Source organism: Zalophus californianus, chromosome 9, assembly GCF_009762305.2.
Source record: "Zalophus californianus isolate mZalCal1 chromosome 9, mZalCal1.pri.v2, whole genome shotgun sequence".
Lineage (NCBI taxonomy): Eukaryota > Metazoa > Chordata > Mammalia > Carnivora > Otariidae > Zalophus > Zalophus californianus.
Window position 1 is genome coordinate 61,121,702 of NC_045603.1, and position 23,629 is coordinate 61,145,330.

Here is a 23,629-nt window from a genome sequence, read left to right on the forward strand (position 1 = left end):
ATGAACCAGAAGGGTGGGGCTCTCAGTTGGCAAGACCCTATTTTGCTGGCTGGGAGTTTTTCAGGGTGCTAATTAAAAGGAGCCACCCAGAGAGAATGACTTCACTTGTTCACACACACACCCTTCTGCCCTGCCCTCTCTTCTGCCCCCATTCACACACCCAGCCAAGGCAGGGGTGGTGGGCAGAGGGAGCCCAGCGGCAAAAGCCTGGATTGTGAGTAGATGTAGATGTCAACAAGCAAACTGCAGGCTCAGAGCATTTTTGACATTTTTTTTTTGAGAGTCAAATGTTGCAGTCACTGCATTTCTCCGAGGTTCCACTCCCAGCTTAACTGAACCGGCAGAACTGACCCGGACGGGAAGGGATCTCCCAGAGGCCCCGAAATACCCCTACTGGGGGGGGGGAGGGAGGGGGGAAATCGACCTCAGTCTACCCAGCTGCGGCCCCTCCCTGGTGGCTTCATCCCCCGTGGGCTGAGACCTCTTGCCGGAGAGACCTTGGCGGCTCTGCCTTTCCTACAGGCTGTGAGGTTCTCCCCACTTCTTCACAGCTCTCTATGTTCCCTAAATTCTTCCAACAGTAAAACCACGATCCCTTCCGTGGCCAGGCTGCGGGATGGGGGTGGTGCCGAGGTGGGCACCGGTGCAGATCCAGTGGTATCTGGAGGGGACGGGTGTTGCTGACGGCGGCAGAGCTCCCAGATCCTTCTGTCTTGGTGCTTGCTACAACCCCCGTGGAGCCCTTGGTCTTGGCTAATTGGGGGCTGGATGTGAGTTTCCAGATTCTACGAGGGTCTGGTAGGGGGACGACCCTCAGACTCCACGGGGCTGCGAAGCAGTAGGGCGCGGGGGAAGCAGAGAGACTGGGCTGCTGCGCCCGGCGTGGAGCCGGGAGGGGAGGAGCGGAGCGGACGCTCGCTGTCCTCCTCCCCCTCTATTCTGGGAACGCCCTGCAGGGGGCGCCCTAAGCCAGGCTTCCTGTCGGAGGTCGGCGAACAGGCCCTCTGGACAGGCGGGGTCCTTTCTCAGCCCCCCTGCCGCCGACAGGGCTCTCTTCTCCCCCTAGGGTCCTCCAGGCCTCAGGAGTCTAGAAGGGGCCAGAGGAAGGACCAGAGCAACATGGGGCCAGAGGCTCCGGAGTGACAAGTGTCGATAGCTAGACAAAGTGCATGCAAATGAAATGTACATGAGCCTGGCTAGCACGCAGGCCCCTCTTCTGTATCTCAGGAGTGTGGAGAGAAGTTGCTGGCCTGCTTTCCACCCATCTGTGGATGTTAGGATCCCATCTTTGCTGTTTGCACCTCCGAGTAACGCACTGTGCCAGACACGCAGGTGCTAAGTGCTTTAGATACTGCACTTAATTGTCACATTACCCACTGGCAGGGACAATGATCCTCATTTACACATGGTCCCTGTGGGGTTGGAATGTTGTTTCCTAGTCTCTCCCTTTTTCCTCACAAATCACCAGCTACCAAACCAGCCTGAAAAGAATGTGACGGGACCCCACCCCCACCCTCCGGAGAGCTGGGTCCTCCTGGGAGGTCCCTGAGAAGGGGGGCTCTGGCCTGCAGTTTGCTGCGCAGAGACTCCTGGGAGTCAAGCCTGGGAAAGGACTCTGAAGAAGTCATCCGAGCATTCCCCTGCCTCCTTGGGGCGGCCCCTCCCTGCCTGATCCAGGTAGCCCAGACCCTGTCCCTCTGCTCCTTGACCCTGACCTTTCCCCATCGTCGGTGGTCTGACTTCAGGCACCCTTGCTGCAGCACAAGCCCCTTACCCTGGTGGGGCCAGCCTTTCTAAGGAAGTGTCAAAGGGGATTTTGATACACTTTCTCTACTTCCCTCTTGCAAAAGGGCTTCATGAGGCCTAGGGAGCTTGGGGTGGCACAGGTCGCTTTCCTGGAGTAGAGTCCCAGAGAGAGGCCCGAGGCGACCTGATGCTCTGCCTAGGTTTCCCACATGCTTTCTCCCTGGGGAAGCTGGGAGGCGGCTGGGGTGAGGCCAGGTGAGGTGTGCCCGACCCCCCTCCCCGCACACCAAGTGCTCTGCCTCAGCCCCGCCTCAGCAAGGAACCTGTGCCAGGCTCCTTTGGCACCCCTAATCCCCATTCCTCCCCACACGCTCTCCCCTATTCACCCTGCCTTGCTGTCCCTCCTCCTCCCACTTCCTCTTTGGCCCCCGTGGATCTCCTTTCTCCTGAATCTTTGCCAGGCAGCCTCTCCTCCCGGCCTGCCCCTCTGGGCACTTTGGCTGGTTACTCTGGAGCCCCACTGAGTTTCTCTTCCCCACAAGTCCAGGGGTTCAGGGGCTCCTCCCTGTTGCTGGGAATGAGGCAGCTAGAGGAATGAAGCCCTGGCACATTCCAGAGTTTGAAGGTGCTCAGTGGCTCAGCGCCTGGGCTCCCTGGGATCTGAGACCCCCTGGCCCAGCAGAGGTCAGGAAGCAGATGGCCCAGGCCTCCTTGGGGGTAGTGCAGGGAGACAGGTACTTTGGGGGCTCGGCACCAGGCCCCAATTTTTACCATCTCTGTTCCCACTCTGTGCCACCCTGCATGCAGCCATACACCCGCCCTCCCCAGCTAGGTGTCACAGAGGCCAGAGTCCCCCTTTCCATCCCTTCTTTCCTCCACTCGAGAGTCCAATCTCTCCCCCTTGCTTCCTGAGTTCCCTCCACGCTCCCATCCTCTGGAAGTCTTTGCCGACAGCCCCAGCCCACCATTTCCCCTAGTTTTCTGTCCAGTCTGAGCGTGTTTGTGCCTTTCTTTGGAAGAGGAAGAACAGAGGTGCCCATTCTGGCTGAGAACAGACAGGAAGATGCAGGCATAGACCTAAGAAAGGGTCCAGACTTTTACAGACAGACCTAGGTTCAAATCCGGACTCTGTCACCACTGGTTGTGTGATCTAGGACAAGTTAACCTGACCGAACCTCAGTTTTCCCATCTATAAAATGGGGTTAACTAGAGGTACCATATGTAAAGCACCTGGCATGTAGTGCTTGTGCATTGAGTGATGATTATTGTTGATACATATAATGTTATTAACAACTGAGACAACTTCCTGGAAGAGTGGTCTTCTCTGGAACCCCTAAATGAAAGGAAGGACCCCTCTTGACATCCAGCGTCTGCATCCAAGTGGCCCTTCTTTCTGAGATATCCTCCCCACCCAGTCCTCTATCGTGGTTTTGCCTTCTTAGGAGACACAGGGTGGGGTGCGGTGCCTGCCTCCTGGGAGGGGGTTGGCCCCCCCACTCCAGCCCCCAGTTCCCTTCTGGCAGGGAGTCGTTGGCTGCCCCTGGATAAGGCCTGCCTGGGCGGGGAGGCAAAGTGCTCTCACAGCACGGAGAGGGGCTTAAGCTTTCTGTCACTGGTTGGCAGCTGCCCCAGGTGCCCTCAGAGGGGCCAGGGAGAGCAGGGAGAGCAGGGAGAGGGTACGGGCGGAGCAGAGGGAGGTGGGGGCAAGGTGTGGGTTCTGCGCCACCAAGAGCATCCCCCCCACCAGGAGCATTCCCAGGCAGGGGTGGGGGTGCCGGGTGGGGACAGCTGACGCTGGTTTCCCTTCCAGAGTTTCGATCAGTGGGGCGGGTTTAAGGCTGGGCTCTGTTGAGCCAGCAGCTTTTCTCTAGGAAACTCAAAAGCTTTGAAGAGAGAAAAACATCCAGGCTGTTCTCCCATCAGGTCAGGGGCACTGTCCCCTCAGCCTGGGGAATTTTTGTCTCTGGTAACCCCCTCCTGGCGAGACGCGTGCCGGGGTGGGGCTGGGGAGCATTGACATTCACACACAACCTTCCTGCACACACATACCCTTACACATTCACAACATACAACCCGGTACACATTCACGCCTTGTCCCCCCACATCCCCCTGCGGCCCCTGACACACTGATGTGCACGAGTGTCTTCTATGATCCACGGTCACAGAGCTCCGCATCTGCACGCCCACCCTTATACGTGCGTAACTAGCTTACACATGCATATATGAACTGCGCTTCCATGGCCCCGACACTTGACTTGTGCACACACATCTACACTCCTACATGGTCATCTGACCTCTGCACATTCCCACTCAGGCCCCTACATTCAGTTAGAAGCTCCCAACAATACACTCCTCACATGTACCCCCACACATGGCCCTACTCTCTCTGTCTCTTGCCCCACTCACTCAGATGGCAGTGAGGTCAGGAGTAGTCCCAGGAAAGCCAACCTTTAGTAAGCCAGGCCTGGCCGGCAAGTGGGGACCGAGAAGATAGTAATAATAAGAGCTAATAGTTGGTCACTCCACCGTGCTAAGTGCTGTTCTGGGCTCTACGTGTATCATCTTGTTGGACATACACAGCAACCCTATGAAATAGGAATTATTATTCCCTTATTATAGTCGTGAACATGGAGGCACAGAGAGGTTAGGTCACTTGCCTGAGGCTACAGAGCTAGTTAGTAGTGGAGACACAATCTGAACCCAGGCAGTCTGACTCACGCTCTTAACCACCACCTGTAGGTCCTCTCTTCCAGATCCTCAGCCTCTCTCTTCTGCTCTACCCAAGGTACCCCTAGGACCCCAAAAGCTAGCTTCCAGAGAGTCCACGTACGGTGGACTTTCCCAGCTTGGCCCAGGGCCAGTGGGGACTTCACAACATCCAGAAAAAATGCCCAGGAATCACTGGTGGCTTATGTTCCCATTTGGGGGCCTGTTTGGGGGCTCTCGCCTTATAACCCCATCAGGCAGCAGGGAAGTGGTGCTAGGGGAGGTACTTCGGGGAGGTCCTGATGACCCCCCACTACTGTTTCAGGAATTCCAGCGGGACTGGCTCCGCCTGGCTCCCACGCCCCATTCCGGTCGTGAGAACGCTGGCTGCCTGCAGGGGGCGGTCAAGAGCACAAGAAGCCAGGCTCGTGCTCCCGCTTGGAAGGGAATGCCAGGAATGGCTCTGTGCCCTGGAAAATCCTGGAAAGATGTCTGGGACCTGGACTGGATTACACTGCCCCGTCCGTTGACCTGCCGGCTGGCCCCCGCGGGAGACGGTGTGTGCATGCATGTTCGTGTACGTGTGTGTGTTCAGACGTGTCCTCTGGGAGAGAAATCAGACAGTGGGCTTGGTGAAAAGCCCTGAGAAGCCATGCAAGGGAATATACACTGAACCGTTTACAATAATCTGATCTACACTTATGGATACCGACGGGGTGAAACTGGCTATAAACCCGTATGTATAATCTGATCCCACTTCTGGGAAGTACAGATTTATACGCATAAGTGGTGCTCATGCTACAGCAGTATACAGCACTATACTAGAAACATGAATATACACGTATGCATATATACATATATATAATTATAAAATGCAAACTCCATAAGGGCATGGATTTTTATCTATTTCATTGGCTACTTTATACCTAGTGCTAGAACAGCACCTGGTCAAAAAAAAAAAAAGAACAATATGTGGTCCAATAAATACGGGTTGAATGGATAATGAAAGATATTTACATGTGGAAAAGTCTGGGAAGTTTTGCACCAACCTGTTGATAGTGACTGCTTCTAGGTTGTGGTTTTTGGAAGAGTTTTATTGTTCCTAATTTTATTTTATTATCTGTTGTTTTAAAATTTTCAGCAATGAGTTTGTATTATTTGTATAAAGAAAAGGAAGTGCCACAAGCCTTAGAATCTTCTTCCTCCGCATCTTTAAATCATTAGCCTAGACTTTAAGAAGCCAGGCAGTGGGAGCTGCATTTTCTTCCCCCTCTACTTCCCCACCCAACATCTTCCTGCTCGTCTTCTGCTCTCCCTGCCCCCTCCCTGCCCACAAGCTTCTGCTGGCACAGCTCCTGGGGGCTTTTATGCCACTTTTGAAATAATGGAAGGGTTACCTCAGGAGCCAGGAGAAGCCCTGGGTAGCACAGGCACCCTCCCCACCTGCCAGGCCAGGTGAGCAAGCAGGTGCCTCGGAGGCCAAGAGACACTAGGCTGATGTTGCAGCAGGACGGAGTGAGGTGAGACCCAAGAACTTCGGAGAGTAGTAAGTGTTTGGCCAGGTCAGGGAGGTCACAGAGCCTGTCTCTTTTCCTGGAGGGCAGCAGGTACTCTCCATTCTTAGCTGGAGGGGATTATTCATTGGATCTGAAGCACCTAGCACAGTGCTTGGTGCTGAGAAATGCCCGGTACGTGTTATGGATGCGTGATAGCCTTCACGAGCTTGCTGGGATGGCGGGAGTGGGCGGGTGGGTGGGGTTTTGGGGTCCTCTTCCATGGGTCTCTATCCAAGTCTCGTGGCTCTCTATAATGCAGGATGAAATGAGTCCTGGCTTAGTGGGTTCTAGTCCTATCCTTGCTATGTTGCCCTGGATAGGTTGCTTTCCCTCCCTGGGCCTGTCTCTTGTGCTGTTAAACAAGGGTGTTGAACAAGATGACCTCTTAGGTCTCTCTGCTCTGACATTCTGCACCAACTGGCAGGTGTCGTGTAGGGTCTTTTTGCTACTGGGTCACTCTCCAGTTGTGCATTATTATGGTCTTGATAGAGTCTACAGTCCCCAAGGGCAGGCACACAGTCTGACCCGCTCTGTGTAGCTCACGGCAGGCTGGCCATCAGGCCCTCCGGCCCTGTCTGCACTCAGCATGCTGCTGTCTGCTCTCCCCAGCTCCGCCAACCTTATCCCCCCCTGGATCCAACCAGGGGTTCCTGTCCTTGTCACTGTCATGACTCAGTGGTTCCATGGAGGAGGGGGCCATGGTTCTTTCCTTTCGGGAGCTATAGGGCAGAGCATGCATCTGTGGGTTTAGGGATTAGATTAGGTATTAGGAGAATTTCTTAACCCTCAGGATAGATTGGGAGAGCTCCCTACCCTCTGCTTTCCCCCTTCTCAAACCTGCTTTCATTCTCTCTCTCTTCTGGAAGAGCTTCCCAGAGGAAAGCTCTATTTTCCCATCCCCCAGTCCTGACAGCTAACGCTGCTCCTGGTTCTGGTCTTATTTCTTGGGTTTGTGTGTGTTTGGGGGTGGGACCGCTTCTTCTGTCAGAAGGTTTCTTAAACTTTTTTGGACAATGATCCCTAGGAAGAAATTCATTTTTTTTTTTTTAAAGATTTGATTTTTAAGTAATCTCCGCACCCAACGTGGGGCTCGAACTTACAACCCTAAGATCAAGAATCGCATGTTCCATCAACCGAGCCATCTGGGTGCCCCAGAAATTCATTTTCTATCATAGTTCTGTATGCACTTATACAAGCACACACATATGGAACAGAATTTCGTGGTGCAGTGGTAGGTAGCCTTACTCCCTGTGAGGAGCTGATAACGCTGGTTGAAACCCATTCAGCCAGGGCGCCTGGGTGGCTCAGTTGGGTAAATGGCTGCCTTCGGCTCAGGTCATGATCCCAGAGTCCGGGGTTCGAGCCCCTGCTTCTCCCTCTCCCTCTGCCCCTTCTCCAGCTTGTGCTCTTTCTCTCTCGCTCGCTCACTCTGTCTCTCAAATAAATAAATAAATAAAATATTAAAAAAAAAAGAAACCCATTCAGTTGATTTCACAACTTGCTGCTGGTTGTAACAGAACAGACTGAAGTTCCTTGGGGATGGGGGCAGAAGAGTCAACCCCCACTCCCAGACCCCGGGCCCCGGGCACGGCTCTTCAGATGGCCCGAGGAGGGAAGCTGGTGAGGGGGGGTGAGGGTCAGGGAGCTCATCCAGGTGACCCCCCCTTCCCCACCTCCCAGTCCAGGAGCACCTGTGGGCCTCACTTACTTTCCCAGCATTGTAGGAATCCTGGGAACTTTCCCCTAGAAATTGCCCCATGGGCCTTTTGCTCGCTGGGGTGTTGGGAGGCTGTCCTTAGCAACTCATCTCACAAATAGTTGCCACGTCAGGAGCAGTTGCTATAACAACAGGGCGCCCTACTGGCTGAACCTGATTGGATCAGAGTGGCCGTGCTGCGTGCTGCGGGCTGGGCCCTGGCTGAGCAAGTCTGGACGCTCAGCTCGGGGTTTCTGGTCTGAACACTTCCCTCTTCCCTCAGCCCAGCCCCACTTTCCTCTCCCAGGCACCACTGGTTTGCTCCCAGATATGTGTTCTTGGCTGCCACAGGTTGGGAGAGTCTCCTTCCACGGAAAGGCCTCCACCTGCTCCCCCCTGCAGCTGGTGGTGGCGTGCTGGCACCACACCAGCCTGTGCACACTCCGGGGGGCACGCCGTGTCCACCTCCCCAGCTCTGCAGTCACTGGCAGCGCCCTGGCAGCTTGAGATCAGCTGGGGTGGGGGTATTTACACCCCAGAAAATGGCCAATGCTACGAAGTGGAGCTGTGTTCTCTCAACCTGCAGCGAGCCCGTTGTTCTGCGGCAGGGCCCGGCTGCCTGGCCCGAGCCCAGTGAGTCCCCTCCAGGCTTCTGGCTCTCTGCTGAGTGAGGAAACACGCACCGTTCGTACTGCACCAAGGAGTCTCAGGGGATGCCGCGGCGCTCCCAGGCAGACTCGGTTCTCGGCCTGACTTGGCCTCTTATCTCGGGCACTGGCTTCTGTTTCTGTGCCTGTAGCATCAACGACGATGATACCCACTTCTCAGATTGCGACGAGAGGATGAAGGATCTGCAAAGGCCAGGCACGGGCACAGTGATGGCGCCCAGGGGTTCCTCAGTGGATGTTTTAAAAGTGCTTCATAAAACACGATCACTGTTTTTCACGTAAAAGGGTTATTATCCCGAAGTTGGAGTTTGGCATTGTCCTATACAGCCTCTCTCAACCTGGACCTTGGAGACATACATTTAAATTTGAACTCCCAGGCAAAGCTTTGCAAATCCCTGCTCTCCAAGGCCTCTGTGTTGGGATTGCGCTCCCTGTGGGTTTTGGGGGCTCATTACCTGGACTTGGCGGCGTTGTGGAGGCAGCAGCTCAGCCCACCCCTTTCTTGATGCAGTAAGCCCGTTCTCCCCATTCTCTGGCTGGGTGCCGCCTTCCTCCGTTGCTGGTACAGTGAGGAGGACAGGGGCTACCTGACCCAGCCCAGTGGGCAGGAGGGTGCCCGGGCAGAGAACACTGGAGTGCGCTCTGCTTGGCCTGAGGCAGCATGGGGGGCTGCCTCTTTCATCTCCTTCCTCTTCTTTCCTGCCCCACAGGCCAAGAGAGATGTAGTTACAGAAACTGGCCACATTGGAAGGGTGCTGCTCCCTCCCTGTCCTCACTGGCTTTGGGCAGGAAGCAGCGTCAGGTTGACCCGTGTTTCGGAGAGGGTGCTGTGTAGGCCATTGGCACATGGACGAACGTTTGACATTTTAACAGCCATATTTTATTTGAATATGAATTAGAAAAATTAGAATTAGCACACCGAAGCCATGATTTCAAGGACATTACTGCTTAGGGGCAGGATAAGAAAACAGTAAATTGATTTATAGAAAACTGTTAATGGGGCCCCTGGGTAGCTCAGTTGGTTAAGCGTCCGACTCTTGATTCCAGCTGGGTCATGACCTCAGGATCATGAGATCCAGCCCCATGCTGGGCTCTGTGTTCAGCGCCAAGTCTGCTAGCCCCTCTCCCTTTGCTCCTCCCCTCCCTTGCTCTCTCTCAAGTAAATAAATAACATCTTTAAAAAAATAAAGAAAACTATTAAGCATGAAATGACACCCATGGGACAACGATATGCCACATGATGGTGAGGGTTGAATGGGCGAATGACTGATGTTCGAGAGGCTCTGGGTTAGAATTTGGCATGTATTTCTCCGCTGCGAAGGCCTAACTGAGGGAACGTTCTATGACTCGAGCAGGAGAAGTCATGGGCTGTCTGTGGTGGGGGGTGGGGAGGCTGGTTGGAGACAGGTGAGGGACACTTTTGTGTCCGGTTCCCCTCAAACAACAGGACAGTAACCAAGCCCTTCAATGCCCCGTGAAAACTAGGAAAACAGAACAAGCGTGGGCAGCATAGCCTCACCCTGACCCCATGAGATGATTTTCCTTCTTCCTGAGCATGCCAAGAATAAGAACATCTGCTGCTGCTTCTAGAAGATCCCCAGGCCCCCACAGTACCGTGTACGTGGCACCTTCAACACTTTTATTGCACTTAACTGGTTTTTACATAGGTTTCCTGCTAGATTGCAAGTTCTGCTAGGGCAGGGACTTCTTCTTCTTCTTCTTTTTTTTTTTTTTTTAAAGATTTTATTTATTTATTTGACAGAGAGAGACAGCAAGAGAGGGAACACAAACAGGGGGAGTGGGAGAGGGAGAAGTAAGCTTCCTGCAGAGCAGGGAGCCTGATGCAGGGCTCGATCCCAGGACCCTGGGATCATGACCTGAGCTGAAGGCAGACGCTTAACGACTGAGCCACCCAGGCGCCCCAGGGACTTCTATTATCCTTTGTTTACTCTGGGCTAACATGGTGTCTAGCATCTGGTAGTGCTTCCTTAATATGGATAATGGATGCAGTTTGAGGAATGAATTTCACTTTTGGATCTGCTGTGTTTGGGCAAGTTGTTCTACCTCTCTGGGCTGTAGGTGGTTAAGGTGTCCTTCAGTACTGATATTCCCAGGTCTCTGAGAGGAGCACCGTGTGGTGATGGAAGTGCAGGGCCTCCAGGGCTCAATGACCTGTGTTCGGGTTCTGGCTTTGCAGCATACCAGCTGTGTGGCCTGGCGCAAATTCTTTGTTCTCTTGGCACCTTGGTTCCCCTTTCTGTAAGATGGTGATATTAATAGTACCCATTTCACAGAGTTGTTAGGATTAAATGCTTGATATATATAAAATTCTTAAAATGGGGCTTGGCATGCAGGTCCCATTGATTGCTTTATTGTTGGGTAAGATAATTCACTGGCACTATTATCTCGGTAGTTTTGTAGGTCAGACAGAGTTTATCTGGGATTCAGTGAGACATTTGATACATTTTCCGATGTTCTTGCAGCAAGATGGGAACATGGGGTCAGGGTACAATGGATGCAGGAGAGGGGCAGATAGAGGCTTCCAGTTACGGGATGAATGAAAGGCACAGCATAGGGAATAAGGTCAACCGTATGGTCATAGTGTTGCATGGGGACAGATGGCAGCTACACTTGTCGGGAGCACAGTACAACCTATAGACTTGTCCAATCACTATGCGTACACCTGAAACTAATGTAACATTGTGTGTCGGTTCTATTTCAGTGAAAAGAATTGGATGCTGAATTAAAAAAAATGGGGTCTGGATAAAAGTACAACTGGATAGATTTCCAAAGAGCTGAGCATAGGCCCCACAGGACCTAGGCTGGGAAGATGTAAATCTGCAGAGGGAGGGTTTCCAGGGACGGGGCACAGGAGTCTGTCCTGGCTTTCCTCCAAGACCACGGCGTTGGGTCAATGTTCCTCCAAAAGAGGAATCCCCCGCTATTCCACCAACATGCAAACTTGCGACCCAGGCAGTCCCTCTCAGGCCACCCCCCATTCTGTATTCATATGGGTATCCTCTCTGGGACTCTATACTTCAGAGTGGGGATGGGGCCTTATCCATCTCGTATGTCCTGTTATCATTTAGCTCAGTGCTCAGCCCACAGTAGGAGTTCAACACACACACACACACACACACACACACACACACACACACACACACACACGTCCATGTGTCTCAAATGTATGCATGCTCCCCACCTCAAGTGGGTGGATGGCGATTTACTAATGCTTCAGAGAAGAGAATTTAGAGTCACAGGGACCTCCAGAGGTGGAAAGATGGAAGGAAACCAATGAGATGAACCTGGATGGGGATTCGTTCATTCAAAAGATACTTCTTGCCAACCTCCTGTGTGCCAGGCACTGACCTAAGTGCAGAGGATACACAAGGGAGCAAAGGGACCAAATGTCTGCCCTCATGGGGCTCACATTCTCCTGCAGGGAGACTGACGAACAAAATGAGTAGGTGAAGGACGTGCTGTGTTAAGCAGTGGCTGGTGCTAAGTTGAAAGAAGGAAAACAGAGAAAGAGACAAAAAGTGTCAGAGGAGGGATGGCCCAGGGTTGCAATTTTGGGTTAAGGCGACTTTTAGCCCCATGGGTAGCTGGGGAGGAGCGTTCCTGGAAGAGGGAAGAGCAAGCACAAAGGCTCTGAGGTGGGAGTGTTCCTGGCGCGTTCGAGAATAAATTAGGGGATAAGCCAGATTAGGCCTCTCTCATGCCCTATACTTTTCTCTCCTTGTTGTAATAGCAATGAAATACTTGTCCAATGACCTGTTCCGTGTCTCTTTCTCCACAAGACTCTGAGCGCTCCTGGTGCAGGGGCTGGGCTTTGCCCTTTGTTAAATTCTTAACTCTCAGTGCAGGCCCCGGCACACAGTGGGTGCTCGATCACATTTTGTTGAAAAAATAATGAATAAATGTGAGTAAATGGCATTTGGGTCAAAAAACAGGCTGTGCAGACAGGATAGGCTTGAGTGAAAGAGGTTGGGAATGATAGCTGTGACTTAGGGTGAGGCAGGGAGGGAAGGGGTGAGGCAGGGAGGGAAGCGGCTGCAGGGGAGCTACGAGAAGCCGTGCTAGCCTGGCGCTTTCCCGAAGGTGGGCCCAGGTGGCCAGGGGCTGCCGAGCATGACGTATGGCTGAGGATGGTTAATCTGGAGCAGGGGAGGCTGAGGACAGCCGTAACCCATCAGAGCCTTCACACTGCTGGGTTTAATGTGAAGTCGTGATGCGAGCCACTGGGGCCCTTCAGCCCCTGCCCGAATTGAGATCTCTTTGTGCACCTCTGTGCACAGGGACAAATCAGTCTGCCAGTGGGGGCCTAGCATTCAAATCCCCAAACTGTTTCAGCATTCTCCCTGTCACCTCATGATTATTTATTTGATTCATTTATTTATTTATTCAAAAGGCCACAGAATCATCGTATTTATTTATAATGTCACAGAACCGTTTTATGTATGTATGTATGTATGTATGTATGTAAGTAAGCTCTCCACCCAGCACGGGGCTCAAACTCACGACCCTGAGACCAAGAGTCGCCTGCTCTACTGACCGAGCCAGCCAGGTGCCCCTGACTTATTTTTTTTTTTGAAATAGAAAGAAACATGTTACAGCAGCATTTGAGAACCTGGTGGTTTAAGAAGTTCCCTGGGTGTGACTGTCGTGGATAAGAATTCATTTTTGAAAACCGATACCTGTTGATGCCTGGTGTATGTCAGACCCTGAGCCGGATAGAGCGGTGGACAAGTTATAACCAAAGGTTTAGTGGGCGGCTCCGTGGGGCCGTGGTCTGAGCTGGGTGGTGGTCCTGTCTCCAGCCTGATGAGCTGTGTGGGTGGCCTTGAGCAAGTCACCCGGATCACAGGCTTAGAGGTCATCTGGTGCAATCTCTTAGGTTACCCAAGGGTGCACAGTCTCTGCACCCCGCCCTACCCCCTATGGGGCCTCAGAGTCCTTAAGTGTGAAACAGGGGCATTGGACAGATGACCTTGAAGCTCGTTCTTACTTTAATGTTCTGCAACACTACAACTATGAGGAAGTTCCAGGGAGGTGGATTTGGTGCCATTCCACTTGTGATTTCTGTCCTCCACCCTTAATACCGGGGGGGAGGGGGAAGAGTAGAGTCCAGTCCACAGAGATGTTTCTTTTTTTTTTTTTTTAAGATTTTATTTATTTATTTGAGAGAGAGAGAATGAGAAATAGAGAGCACGAGAGGGAAGAGGGTCAGAGGGAGAAGCAGACTCCCCGCTGAGCAGGGAGCCCGATGTGGGACTCGATCCCGGGACTCCAGGATCATGACCCGAGCCGAAGGCAGTCGCTTAACCAACTGAGCCACCCAGGCGCTCCCACAGAGATGTTTCTAAACACATGCATGGGGCCTGGAAGGAAGGTACCTGGCCTTCCTTGCTGCTGCAAAGTGGTCCCCAGGGGTAGGGTTTGGAGGTGGGTCCTCAGTGGGATCCAACCCATTTCCCAGATTTTCTTTCTAGACACTGGGACTGCTCCATGATGCTTCTCTCTCGTTGGTGCACTCGGATCTCCTGTTTGAATCTTTTGTCTCTTCTTCCTCACCTGGCCCCTCAGTCCCTTGATCTCTTTTGTTCTCCCCATGGAAGGCCCAGCGTCTTCTTCCCCGTGAGGCTATCTGTCATTCAGCTTCATTCAGGGTTGTGCCAACTGGGGCTAGAAGGAGGGAAGGGCTTCAATCCTCTGCAGGGAAGGGAGACTTGCTCACTGTTGTCTGGCCTGGGGCTGCATTGCCAGGACCAGCTTCCTCATAGCATGTCTCTTGAGTGTTCATTATGCTGACTCCCTGTTTGTTCTTGCTTTGAGTTGCAATATCAAAAGCCCAGTCTCCTAGTTTTAGGGGCCACCAGACTGGGAGGCAGGGAGAAATAACCCTTCCACCATGTAAGAAGGAATTTTAGAAATTTCTAAAAACCAGAGCCGCCCCACCCTGCTTGCCAGTAGGGGAGGGGTTTCAGTGGTGGCGGCTGGATGCCTCCTCCGAAGGGGCCTGTACTGGGTGGGGGGCTCACGGAATACCAGAGGGCAGAGGCAGAGTCTATCCTGGGGGGGGGGAATCCCCGAAGTTCCTGTGTCTGCTCTCAGCATCCCAAGGGAGTATTTTTCTAACTACATATTTTACTTCAGAGCCTAGGTGCCTCTGATTTGTAACCTGACACAGGCAGTGCATGACCGGAGCGGATGCGCCTGGCACTGCGAGTCTGGGGCAGGAGCAGGGGCATAGGCTGGGCTTGGAAATGCGCCACTTGCCCAGATACAGGTTGGAGATGCCTGGTTTGAGTGGGGTGGAGCCTTGTGGATGATTGCTGGGTTGAGCAAGAGAAGGGACTTGGACACCCTGTTTTTCTGTTTCATTTCCAAATCCTGGAGTGTCTTTTAGCCAACGACGACAATAACATCTTTATTAACCCCGTAGCTTCTCCTAGTGCTGCCAAGTGCCTTCCTTCTCCAATTACTGTAGATAGATTCTCCCTTGAGAAGCTTCACACTCCTCTGTCCAGCATGGCCAGGGCACTCAGATGCTCCACAGAACCCCCTCTCTTCTTCCCCATCCCATCTCCTTCTCTGGGAAGCCCTCCTTGAATGACTCTCAGTGACGGCTCAGGGCCATCGCTCCCCACCGCCAGCACTGGAGTCCAGGTCTCTGGCTGCTTCCTTGTCTTTGGGACGTGCCCAGCTCTTCTGCTGGCCTGGGAGCTCCGAGGGCAGGATCTGGGCCTTCTCTCCCTTGGGCTCCGCACGTATTGGGCCCCTATCCTCCAGGCATGTCAGAGTAGGTCAGCTGGAGCCAGTGACAGACACAGTCAGGCAAAGAGCATCTTGCTCCCCGAGGCCCAGCCCAGGCACGGGAGGGGATAAAAGTCTTATGCTGGGGCCTCAGGGCAGGAACTCGCACACCTCGATTATCCTCTCTCTGCAGCCGTGTGACCTTCCGTCTCTACCATGTCTCCCTCGTCATGCCAGGCCCGGAGGGGCTTCAGTGCTCGCTCAGCCTGTTCTGCTCGCCTGGGGGGCCGTGGCGGCGGCGGCAGGGGCAGCTTCAGCAGCAGGAGCTTCAGTTCCTTCAGGGGGTGCAGAGGAGCCTCTCGTGGGAGGGCTTGGGGATCAGGGGGAGGACCATGGGTGCAGTTTGGGGAGGGCCGTGGTGGGCCGGGGCTTTCCCTGTGCCCTCCGGGGGGCATCCGGGAAGTGACCATCAACAATAGTCTGCTGACCCCATTGAGGATTGAGATCGACCCCCAGTTCCAGGTGGTGAGGACTCAGGAGACCCAAGAGATCAGAACCCTCAACAACCAGTTTGCTTCCTTCATTGACAAGGTGAGGGTCCACTCGGCTAAGCCCCTCTCTCGGCCTCCCTCGGAGGAACTGTTCTCCATGGATTTGGGAATGGGGAAGTCTGCTCTGCTACCACTTTTCTCATCACTTCTGCAGCAAAAAAGTCCTTCCTGTGGTCTAACTGCAGGCTCTCTGATTACGCTGAGGCCCCGCAGTTCTATGGTTGGGGCTCAGGAACGGAGAACGGCTGTTCAGCAGTAGACCCTCCCCTGCTAGCCATCCCCATCATTTTGATGGGCTCAGAGTCTCCTGGGAGGGCGTGAGGCTGCCCCTGCCCAGGCTGGATTGGGAGGTAGGGGAAAGGTGGGCTGACTGGAGGGCCCCTGAGGCTTTCCTCGCCAGAGCCTGTGGCCAGGGAGCCCCACGGGAGCCTCAGGGAGCCTCTGCTTGGGTGGCAGGTGCGCTTCCTGGAGCAGCAGAACAAGGTCCTGGAGACCAAGTGGGAGCTGCTGCAGCAGCAGGGGGTGAGTGACAGCCCCCCGGACCTGGAGTCTTTCTTTGAGGGCTACCTGGCCCAGCTCAGGTGGCAACTGGAGCAGCTCCAGAGCGAACGGAGGGCTGTGGATGCCGAGCTGAAGTCCTGCCAGGACCAGGAGGAGGAGTATAAGGCCAAGTAGGCAAACCCCAGTGCCCCATGGGCCCCGGGTGGGGTCTGGTAGGGTTTGGTTCGGGGCTGGCAGTTGGAAGGCCTCCCACATGCTGAGCTCCCAGAGACACAGGACTGGCCTCCCCTCTTCATCCCATTCCCTCTGATTCTCAGAGTGCCCCACCTGTGGCAGGTAAGGAGGCCCCACAGTCCCTGATGCCCAGGTCTGGAGAGCCTCGGTTCCAACAGACCCAGCTCTGAGGGCCATGTTTCGGGTCAGGGCTGGGAGGGGCTTCTTTAAACAATGCCTCAGCGGGTTTTTCCTCGATAAATTCCTGTTGAGCAGGCTGTGGGCTGAAGTGACTCAGATGTTCTCTGGTCCCGGTGGTGGAAGGGAATCCATTTAGTGGGACCCTCCCCAGGCGTGTGGCATGATTCACAGCTGGGCTGTGTTTCTGGGTTCCCCACCTAGGTCACCTGGTGGTGTGGAGAGAGCAGTGGACTAACAGGAGGCTTGGGTTTGGTGACTGCGAGCCAGGGGAAGCTGTGTGGCCTTTTTACCTTTGCCAGCCTCAGCAGCATGGGAGGTGGAGCGGGTCCTGGAAAAAGCCCAGGAGACCTGGTTTTAGATCTGCTTGGGCCACCTAATTATCGATGGCTTGGGCAAGCCATGTACTCTCTCTGACAAAAGCCAGAATGCCTGCTTCGCATGATGATTGTGAGCAGCGAGTAAGAAAAGGTGTTGGAACGTGCCTTATAGACGTGGAGAGTGGCCTCATGTGGTTAAGTGGACGTGAGCTGAAGGCGTGGAGACGGACGTAGCCAGGATGTGACAATGACTTCCTGATGGGAAAGGCCGAGGAGTGGGCTGGTTATGTGTCCTGCTTGGGAGCGTCTAATGGCGGCAAGGGGGGACCCTTTCAGGGAGGTCGTGCTCGGAGGAGGGGCATGGGCTCTGATCTCGCCACCTCAGGCAGCGTCCTTCTGTACTTACTTCACAGGTATGAGGAGGAGGCCCACAAGCACGCCACGGCTGAGAATGACTTTGTGGTCCTAAAAAAGGTGGGGGTCAGCAGCTTCACTGGGATCCTGAGCACCCACCATGCACAAAGCCCAGTCCTGGGCTGGGACGGTGGGAGGTGGGAGACCCTAATGCAGCACATGATACCACACTGCCTGTAGGGGGCCCCCAGGGAAATGGGACACCTACGTAGACACAGTGACCCCAGAACAAGATCTGATGGAAGGACCACGTGATGAGTTCTGGGTGTCACTGTGGGAGAGGGTGGGGAGGGAGTGGAAGATGCAGAACTGTTTGAGAGTAATCAGGGAAGTCTTCCTGAAGGTGGTGTGTGCCAGTGTCAGGCAAAAGGGAGAGCAGAACGAGGGGGGGCTGGAGGAGGAAGGAATGGGTCTCTGGGGATAGCCATGAGTGAGTATTGAGTAGTGTGTGAGCAGAACTCCTGAGCCAGAGTGGGACCCACAAACAGAAGTGGGAGTACATGGTTTCTGTCTTCCTGCCCCCAGGATGTGGATGGGGTTTTCCTGAGCAAGATGGAGCTGGAAGGCAAGCTGGATTATCTGCGAGAGTACATCTGCTTCTTGAGGCAACTCTATGAAGAAGTGAGGATCTGCCAAGTGCAGGGCAGTCTGCTGAGGGCCTGCAGGAGTGAGGGGAGGGGACAGGGCAAGCAGGCTCCCTGGCTACAGTGGGAGTGGCCAGGAGGCGACGCCTGGTTAGGGTGACTTAGATCCAGTCATTCAGTCATTTGACAAACGAACATCAAGAATGTACTGTGTGGATTGGTGGGTACTGGAGATACACTAGGGAATAACCAGACAAAAATCACGACGCTCGCTGTCTGTTGGAAGGCAGACAGTCAACAATAGACCTAGTAAAGAAGTATATTGGATAATATGTTAGGTGACCAGTGCAATGGCAAACAGGAAAAAATGCTATGGCAAACAGGGAGAAGGGGCTTAGGAATGTGGGTGGGAGGTAGGGCAGGTGGTAATTTCAAATAGGGTGGTCAGAGTGGCCTTATTTAGAAGATAAAGTTTAAGCAAAAATTGGAAGGAGGTGAGGAAGTTACCCAAGCAGCTGGGACCAGAGATTCCAGGCAGAGGGAAGGGCCCCCAGTGGCGTGCTGGTATCTTTGTGGAAGTAAGGAGGCCATGGGGGTCGGAGCAGGAGAAGGAGAGCAAGGGGGTGTGACAAGCAGTCAGAGGAGTGATGGGGACCCGGTGCTTTCGAGCTTGCAGGACATTTACCTTTCATGTCCAAGCTGCAAGGGGCATTAGACACCACCTCCTACAGCCCTCATTTTCAGATGAGGAGACAGCAGGGAGCAGGGCATGCCCAACCACCCAGCGGAAGGAAGGCTGCCCCCTGTTGGAGTTCACGGGCAGGAAGTCAGGCAGCCTGCCCCCATGCCTGGGGCTCCAGGGGGAAAGGGAGAGGGGGCAGGTAGACACTGAGTCAGTCTTCCTGGCAGGAGCTGGGCCAACTCCAGACCCAGGCCAGTGACGCGTCCGTGGTGCTGTCCATGGACAACAACCGAGGCTTGGACTTCAGCGACATCATTGCGGAGGTCCGCGCCCGGTACGAGGAGGTCTCCCAGAGCAGCAAAGCAGAGGTGGAGATGCTGTACCAGACCAAGGTGCCGGAGCTGGGGGGCAGCACTGGGTGGGAAAAGGCTGGGTCTCCCCGCCCACACCCCACAGGGGTCATCCACCTCGGTCCCCTTGGGGCTGTTCTGATAACCTCCCCGGAGCTCCAAGGCTGGGTGGCATGGCCACTTCCCCTCTCCAGGAGGGGGACAGTGCAGGGAAACCGTGGGAGACCAGTCTGGACTATTGCAAGCCCATCCCGCCGTGTCCTGGCTTCAGCGTTTAACTCGCATTCCAAGTGAGGACGTGAGGAGGCACAGAACTGGTGACATGGTGTTTCTCATGGTCTTGAGGTCGGAGGTGAGGGTCCTCTTAACCAATGGTGTCACCTCCGTCCCCCTCAGTACCAGGAGCTTCAGGCGTCTGCCCGGCTTTGTGGGGACAGCATGAAGGAAACCGAAGTCCAGATCTCTCAGCTGCAGCAGGCGAGTCAGAGGCTGCAGAGTCAGATCGAAAACCTCCAGAAGCAGGTAAGGCTTCCAGAGCTCCCCAGGTCCCCCTTTGTACTACCTTTGTGCCAGGGTCACTGCTGGCTTTGTGTGCAGGTTTGATAACTAGCTGGAGCTTTGGATACTTTGTGTGGAGAGAACTTCAAGCCCTGTTTTGGAGGAATTTGGCCTCCCTCCTATGACTTCAAGCCTGTGTGCGTTCTGTGCTGAACAACTCCAGGGGGCGCTGCTCACCTGCCTTCCATGGCCAGGCGTACATCTTGCTTTTGGATCCTCGGGGAGAGGGTTGATCCATCTTTCTTGTCTTATACTCTTGTCTTTCCTTACTCTTACTCCTCCAGCCCAGCGGAGACTCTAGGGCCAGGTGTTGACTTTCTTCGTCCTGTGTTGGGGAGGGTGAGAGCCATGATCTCAGGGCACAGGTGAGATGGGGGGGGAGTGAACCTTCCTTAGGCAGGTCTTTGCGCAGGCTGGAGGTGATGCTGTTGGGGCCTGTCGTGGGATGGAGTGGGGAGAGGAGGAGGGAGAAGATGGTAAGGGCAGGGGGGTGGTTCCTTGCTGGTCCTGGAGCCCTCACTTCTAGATGTGAAGGATTGCAGACTCTTCAGCTTTCGAGTCTCTTTGCACTCATGTTCCCCAAACCCATAGAACTGGTCTTGGGATCGGCAGAGGGTTGAGAGCTGAGACTACAGAGTCTCAGGCAGTTTCCTCAAGCATTTCGGCTTGACTCCCGGGGCGCGCCCGTGGCCAGTCCTCTCCCAAGCCGGGGCCCTCCTGGGAAAGCCCTCGGAGCTCCATTCCAAAGCCCGGACTTTGGTCTCCACCCATCCCTGCCCGCTGTCCTTTGGAATGTGATGCGGGACAGAGATGAAGGTGACCAGGTCCTATTATCCAATGTGCTGCCACAGGGTTTTTGCCCATAAATTTCAATTCCTTGCGGTGGCAGTTAAAATGCAGATTCCTGGGCCTCTGTCAGACTCAGGCAATCAGCCTCTCAGGGTGGAGCCCAGAAGCCTATTTTCTGAGCTCCGTTCAGCCAGGCGATTGTGAGCGTGCAGTCTCAGCCCAGTGGCCAGCACTTAGGAGGGCTACCACGTCCCCACAGCTGGGAGCCACAGCTCTGGCACACATGCTATTCCTGCGAGAATCCCTCTTGGGAACACAGCCCCCCACTTACTCCTCCTTTTCCTGTACAAACATGACGGACCGAACTCCCCTGTGCCAGGTCCCGGCAGAGCCCCGCGGGCTGAAAGAGGGGGACCAGCTAGCAGCTAGCTGTCCTGGGTTAGGGACCCAGCTCTCCCTTCACCGCCTTTCTGAATCTCATTTTCTTCATCTGTAGACAGGAGATGATGTTGCCCATCCACAGGGTGCTTGTGTACAGAACAGAATAGAATAATGAGGCTAGAATGGGGGTAGAATAATGAGAGCCCTTAGGGAATGCCTTTCCTGATCCTGCGCATCAGTCAGCTGGATGGCCAATTAGATGGGGGATGTTGCTCTCCTGGGAGTTTTCTGTCCGATCAGAGAAATAAGTACAGAGAGTGTATTTCTCAAACCAAAAATTGGGGTCCGTGGTTTGATATACTTTTTTTTTTAAAGATTTTATTTATTTATTTGACAGAGAGACACAGCGAGAAAGGGAACACAAGCAGGGGGAGTGGGAGAGGGAGAAGCAGGCTTCCTGCTGAGCAGGGAGCCCGATGCGGGGCTCGATCCCAGGACCCTGGGATCATGACCTGAGCCGAAGGCAGATGCTTAACCATCTGAGCCACCCAGGCGCCCTTGATATACTTTAGTAAGAGGACAAAGTATTGGAAGAGGCGCTAAGGGATGAGTTTCCTGTGGCTGCTATAACAAAGTACCACAAACTTGGAGCCTGAAACACCAGCCCATGTGTTCTCTCGGTTCTGGAGGCTGGAAGTACGGAATAGGGGGTTGGCAGGTGCGCTCCCTCGGAATCCCTCCTTGCCTTTCCCTAGCTTCTGGTGGCCCCGAGAAGCCTTGGCATTCCTTATCTTACGGCAGCATCACTCCATCCGTGCTTCCATCGTCACATGGCGTCATCCTTGTGTATCTGTTGCTGTGTTCTGTCATCTTTTATAGGGACACCCCTCATGGGATTTAAGGCTCATTCTATACACAGTATGATATCGTCTTGAGATCCTTAACGAATGACATCTGCAAAGACCCTATTTCCAAATAAGATCACAGCCTGAAGTTCTAGGTGGACATGATGTTTTTGGGGACACTAGTCAACCCACTCCGGGAGTTAAGGGAGCAGAAAAGGAGATGCTCTCCCTTAGAATGAGAGGAACGGGGTGGGAGCAGGATGGCCATGGGTAATTTTGAGCTCCTAAGATTGTGGTCTACCCTGGACTTTAAGCTCTAACCACCGTAGGTTCCTTGGGAGGCTGTGCTGGACTTGCAGCCACTTTGTCCCTCATTTCTACACCCCTTCCAGAATGCCAGCCTGCAGGCCACCATCACCGATGCCGAGCAGCGTGGGGAGCTGGCCTTCAAGGATGCTTGGGCCAAACTGGTTGAGCTGGAGGCTGCCCTGAGAGCGGCCAAGCAGGACCTGGCCCGGATGCTGCGCGAGTACCAGGAGCTGATGAGCATGAAGCTGGCCCTGGACGTGGAGATTGCCACCTACCGCAGGCTGCTGGAGGGCGAGGAAAGCAGGTGGGGACCTGGGAACATGGGCGAGGTGTGAGAGCAGGATGGACCGCCACCGAGCTGCTCTCCTTGCTGAGGGGGATTCTGAGACTTCCTAGCACTCTGAGCCATGGAGGGCAACCCATCCTGCTGGGAGGGATTTAAAATTGGGACTGTGGGTTTGATCTGCTGAGAGGCTAAAATACCTGAGGATGCATTCTTTGCAGCCTTTCTGAGCATTTCCTCTTCTCCTTTCTCTGCCAGGATGTCTGGGGGGTGCACCAGCCAGGTCACTATCTGTAAGTATCAGGGGGCTGGGGGAGAGTGGTCCCGGTGGGGAGCCGAGGACTCTGCTGGGACCCCGCTACGTTTCTTGGCAGCCGTGGGTGGAGGCAGCACCGTTGTGTCTGGAGGAGTTAGCGGTGGCCTGGGGAGCACTTGTGGACTCGGAGGCGGGAAAGGCAGCTTTGGGTCCAGCTGCTCCAGCGTCGTGACCGGAGACTCCAACGTCATCCTGGGCTCTGGGCAGGGCACTGTTTTGGGCTCCTGCTCTGTGTCCGGCTCCGGCTCTGGCTGCCACACCATCCTGAAAAAGACGGTGGAGTCAAGTCTGAAGACGTCCGTCACATACTGAGTGACCTGGCAGCCACTTGCTCCCCGTGCCTTCTGGAGCCCTCTCAGCCCTGCCCCAGCTCCACCACCCACGTCCCTGCACGGCCAGCTCCGTGTCCCTTGCCCTCAGCCTGAGCCAGCCCACGGGGACTCTGCAGAAGTCAATAAAATTCATGCCTGCCGCTGTTCTGAGTGTGTGCCCCGACTGGCCTTGCTCCGCAGACGGGTTTGTGTCTCATTTGCCTGCTGTCCGCCCCAGGCCCACCGTGCCCTGTCCTCCAGCCAACCAGCCTCATCCTCTCCTCTCTGCAGCCCTCAGGCAGAGCTGGGAAACCCCTGGTGGGCTTGGCCAGCCAAGTATTGTCCTTTGTGGGGAGGGGAGAGGTCTGAGGCCCACTGACCAGAGCCTGGGGGCTGGAACGAAGGGCCACCACCCTAGTCCTCCTCACCTGCCTGTGGACCTCCATCTCTCCAGCTCTCCTATGAAATGAAGCAGCACCCATTTCTCCCTGAGGGGGTCTCCCTTTCTCTCTCCCCTCTCCCACTCTTTCCCTCCCACAAATTTTATTGAGTGCAAACCATACTCGAGGCACTGTGCCAGGACTGGGCTACACTGGCAAGCAAGATCAACCCCATCCTGCCCTCCTAATGGACTCAGTGTCTGTCTTTTTTAAAAAGTAAGCTCTATGCCCAGTGTGGGGCTCAAACTCATGACCCTGAGATCAAGAGTTGCATGCTCTATAGGTCGAGCCAGCCAGGTGCCCCTGGGTTCAGGGTCTCTCCCACCCCTTCAGTTTCTGGGTTCTCCAGCATAACCCCTCCCACCCACGAGAGCCAGATCTTCCTTCTGGAGCCTGTGGTTACCAGGCCCAGAGGCCAGTCTCCTGTGGCTAATTCAGACAGCCTGTGTTGGGAGA

General features: G+C 54.4%; 1 protein-coding gene across 1 annotated transcript; it reads left to right on the top strand.

The window, feature by feature from the left end:
* Nucleotides 1–15,344: 15,344 nt before the first annotated feature.
* Nucleotides 15,345–22,864, top strand: KRT78 (keratin 78). Its single transcript, XM_027594169.1, has 9 exons — nucleotides 15,345–15,719; nucleotides 16,136–16,350; nucleotides 17,325–17,385; nucleotides 17,851–17,946; nucleotides 18,819–18,983; nucleotides 19,338–19,463; nucleotides 21,907–22,127; nucleotides 22,365–22,399; nucleotides 22,481–22,864. The coding sequence occupies exons 1-9, from the start codon at nucleotides 15,345–15,347 to the stop codon at nucleotides 22,732–22,734; spliced, it is 1,548 nt and encodes a 515-aa protein (XP_027449970.1). The 3' UTR covers nucleotides 22,735–22,864.
* The last annotated feature ends 765 nt before the right edge of the window (nucleotides 22,865–23,629 follow it).

What these genes read in the sequence shown, in the direction of transcription:
- KRT78 (XM_027594169.1), top strand. Translation starts at nt 15,345, where the DNA reads ATGTCTCCCTCGTCATGCCAGGCCCGGAGGGGCTTCAGTGCTCGCTCA. An exon ending in TTGCTTCCTTCATTGACAAG is followed by an intron (nt 15,720 to 16,135) that starts GTGAGGGTCCAC and finishes CTTGGGTGGCAG; the next exon opens with GTGCGCTTCCTGGAGCAGCA. An exon ending in CTGGAGGGCGAGGAAAGCAG is followed by an intron (nt 22,128 to 22,364) that starts GTGGGGACCTGG and finishes TTTCTCTGCCAG; the next exon opens with GATGTCTGGGGGGTGCACCA.